This window comes from Culicoides brevitarsis, chromosome 2, assembly GCF_036172545.1.
Source record: "Culicoides brevitarsis isolate CSIRO-B50_1 chromosome 2, AGI_CSIRO_Cbre_v1, whole genome shotgun sequence".
NCBI classification, from domain to species: domain Eukaryota; kingdom Metazoa; phylum Arthropoda; class Insecta; order Diptera; family Ceratopogonidae; genus Culicoides; species Culicoides brevitarsis.
In genome coordinates, this window is record NC_087086.1 from 7,398,487 (window position 1) to 7,402,186 (window position 3,700).

Below are 3,700 nucleotides of genomic sequence, written 5' to 3' on the forward strand. Positions count from 1 at the left end.
TTTTATTTTATTTTATTTTATTTTATTTTATTTTATTTTATTTTATTTTATTTTATTTTATTTTATTTTATTTTATTTTATTTTATTTTATTTTATTTTTTTTATTTAATTTTATTTTATTTTATTTTATTTTATTTTATTTTATTTTATTTTATTTTATTTTATTTTATTTTATTTTATTTTATTTTATTTTATTTTATTTTATTTTATTTTATTTTTTTTTTTTTATTTTATTTTATTTTTATTTATTTATTTTATTTTATTTTTTGATTGAATGAAATAATAAGTTTTATTATTCTCAAAAGTGTTTTCATAAGCTAAAAAAAAATAAAAGTAAAATTTAAAAAAAATTACGGATTTTTTACGTTTTTATATATTTATTAATTTTTAAGCTTTAGAACTTAAAAAAATTCTAATATTATTTTTTTTAATGATTGATTTTTTTTAAGTTCACAATTAACTTCGTGTAAAAATAATTTTTTATTTCAAAATATCAAAAGATCTCAAATTAATTGTTTTATTTTAATAAAAAAAAAAAATATTGAAAATAATTTATTTTTTATATAAAAATAAAAATAGACAAATAATGCAATTTTTATTCTTAAAAAAAAATATTAAATTAAAATGAAAAATTTATTAAAAGTTTAATTACCTGAAAAAAATATGAAATAAAAAGGATGTTAAATAAGGTTTATTTTTTAAAAATTAAATTAAATAAAATTCTGAAAATAAAAAATAAAATAAAATAAAAAATAATAAATTTAAAATAAAATAAAATTAAATATTTTTGAATTGATTTTAAAAATTTTTTTATTCAATTTTATTAATATATTATTTTTTTAATTTTGTATTTTAATCCAAATTTACCTTTTTTTCAACTGACAGACAATCTTTGCAAAATTTTTTCCATTTTCACGCTAAAAACGCACAAAACAAGAAAAATCAACAAAGAAAAAAAAGACAAAAAATTGTGTAACGTGCTAATTACCTCACTATAGCATTAGACATAATAACGCAAAAAAAGTGACAATTGTGTAATAATAATGAAAGACAGAAAAAAACGAACGAAAAAACACGCGGCACAATTTCAACGCTTGATTGAACACAATAACTAGATCAATAAGTCGGCACGTTATTTGCCAATAATCGTTACTTTGCATTTTTCGGGCGTTCATTAAACTAAACAAAGACACAAAGAAAAAAAAGTTACGTTTTGGAAAAAGGGACCAGACTGCCCTCTCTCTGGATTCTGGTGTTCGGTAATAGCAGTAAATTAATGACTTGCCTCAAAATGGGGCATGAAAATTTATTTGTTTACCGCAAGTCTGAGCCAGCTCATATTTTGTCGTCTTTTCCGAGACAAATTCTTAACATGAGAAAAACATGAGGACAAAACAAGAAGACGAAAAAGTTTTCTTTTCTAATATAATTTTCATTATTATTTTATTTTTTATGCATAAAGACATACATTCGCACACACACACACACACACAGACACACATGAGACACTCTGAAGTATTTTTTTTAGTTTTATTCACAAAAGTAGGAGAAAATGCTAAGAAAATGAATAAGTGGTTTTTGCTGTTTGTTGAAGACGTTCGCAAGTAGCGCCGCATAGAAAACGGACAAGAACTTAGTTTTGTCAGGAAAATGATTAATGTTTGGATTTTTTGTGTCCCCATTTCTTGTGATGCTTGTGACCACCCTTCTTGCCATGTTTCTCATGATGACCGTAATGCTCGTCGTGTCCTTTCTCCTCTTTGTGTCCTGTGTGTTTTTGAAAGAATTTTAGTTTTTTTTTTCATTTTTTTTGCTTTGTTAGTTTAGTTGTGAAAATTTGAAAGAATTGACCAAAAATGCCACAATTTTTTTTTAATTAATAATTTTTTTCTTTATAGTATTTGGTCTTTTTTCAATTTTTTCTCAAAATTTTATGAAAAAATTTGAATCTTTGAGTAAAAGGAGAAAATTTTGAAATTTGAAGTAAATTCATGTCAAATTTTCAAACTTTGTCCTTTGACTCAATAATTTCAATTTTTTTCAAATTAAATCTGTTCAAAGAAAAAAATATCAAATAATACAAAAAAGATTTATTTTGTGTTATTTGATATTTTTTCAATTATTTTCTTATTTCATGAAAAAAAATTTAAATCATTTAACTAAGGGTCGAAATTTTTCAAATCTTCAAATTTTGACCCTGAGTTAAATGATTTAATATTTTTTTCATAAAATGTTCTGGGTTTAATTTTTCATTAAATTATGTGAAAAATGTATGAAAAGTCCAAATGACATGAAAAAAATATTTTTAAGAATTTTTTTTTTAAAAATTATGGCATTTTTGGTCGATTCTTTCGAATTTTCGTTAACAAAATGCTTCGCTAAAAGCAAATTTCATTCACCTTTATGGTCTTTGTCGTGATGTCCCTTCTTGTAATGCTTCTTTTTGCCGTAATGATCTTCGTGATGTCCATGTTTCTTGTGCCCATGTTTCTTATGACCCCCCTTTTTGTGAAATTTAATAAAAAATTAAATTATTTGCTTAAAAAACCTTTGAAATTTTCGAATTATTTCTCAATATTTCCAAGAAAATTAAAATAAAAAAATTTTCTACACGAAAATATTGAAAATTAATTCAAAAACCCCATATCCCTCCCCGGGATGCCAATTTTTACCTTTTTATATCCGTGCTCTTCATGGAACGATCCATGTTTCTCGTCAAAGGCAGCATCGCCATCCTCATCGAAGAACTTCTTTTTCTTCTCATATTCATCCAATTTGTGAACCTCATGCTTGCCTTTTGTCGAATGGCCCTTTTTGAAGCCCCCGTGTTCATGGAATTTGTGTCCTTTTTCGCCCTTTTCTCCCTTTTTGTGTTCATGATGGTATCCGCCCTCGTCGTGATGCTTCTTCTTGTGTCCTCCTTCTTCTTCGTAATGCTTTTTGTGTCCTTCTTTGTCGTGATGCCCTTTATGCCCGTGATCCGATTCATGCCCCGACTTGTACCCCTTTTCGCCTTTTTCCCCGCCGTTCTTTTTGTGTTCCTCATGATGCTTTTTGCCGCCTCCGTGCTTCCATGAGGAGCTCTTTTCCGAACCAGCTGCTTCGAGATCGCCGAAATACTGACGGGCATTCACATTTTCACAAATGAGCAAAAGACATACCACAAGCCCCAAGCAAAGGGTAACTTTGGAAACCATGTCTTAATTTTTTTTTTTTTTTTTTTTTTGAGTAATTTTCAATGCAAATTCAGACACTTTACTAACGATATTTTTTCTGCAAACATTTCATTTATATTTATACAATTTTTGTCGAATTTGTCAACCTCCTTCCACATTTTTCTCCTAACCATGTAATAATTGCACGAAAAAATGTATCAATTGTCACAAATCATTCATCGAACAACGAGACTAAATGAGACACGTTTTAATGCTCATTGAACGGCGGCGTGCATTTAATCGTCAATTGAATAAATGCAGGTGTAACTTTTTTTTTCTCTTTCTCAAAAATTTGGAATTAGTGAAGTGTGAATGCTCGAGTGTTGTAACCATTTATCATAATTTTTATTTCACACTTTTTTCTCCGCACTTACTCAAAGAAACATGGAAAGCAAAAAAAAAAAATGAAGAAATAAGAAAAGAACAGATAATATTTGAAAACTTTGAAAGTCAATTCGTGTGGAAAGAATAGGCAAGCAAGTAAA

At 26.4% G+C, this 3,700-nt stretch overlaps 1 protein-coding gene across 1 annotated transcript; it reads right to left on the reverse strand.

Annotated features, from left to right (window-relative positions):
- Positions 1-1,654: 1,654 nt before the first annotated feature.
- LOC134828429 (histidine-rich glycoprotein-like) lies at positions 1,655-3,197 on the reverse strand. The gene is made up of 3 exons (XM_063841406.1): positions 2,673-3,197; positions 2,400-2,502; positions 1,655-1,767 (listed from the first exon to the last, which is right to left on the reverse strand). The coding sequence occupies exons 1-3, from the start codon at positions 3,195-3,197 to the stop codon at positions 1,655-1,657; spliced, it is 741 nt and encodes a 246-aa protein (XP_063697476.1).
- Between the last annotated feature and the right edge of the window lie 503 nt (positions 3,198-3,700).

Excerpts from the sequence above, each read along its gene's own strand:
- LOC134828429 (XM_063841406.1), bottom strand. The coding sequence starts at position 3,197 with ATGGTTTCCAAAGTTACCCTTTGCTTGGGGCTTGTGGTATGTCTTTTG. Across the intron at positions 2,503-2,672 it reads AAGAGCACGGATATAAAAAG|GGGGGTCATAAGAAACATGG; the intron begins GTAAAAATTGGC and ends TTTCACAAAAAG. Across the intron at positions 1,768-2,399 it reads TCACGACAAAGACCATAAAG|GACACAAAGAGGAGAAAGGA; the intron begins GTGAATGAAATT and ends AAAAACACACAG.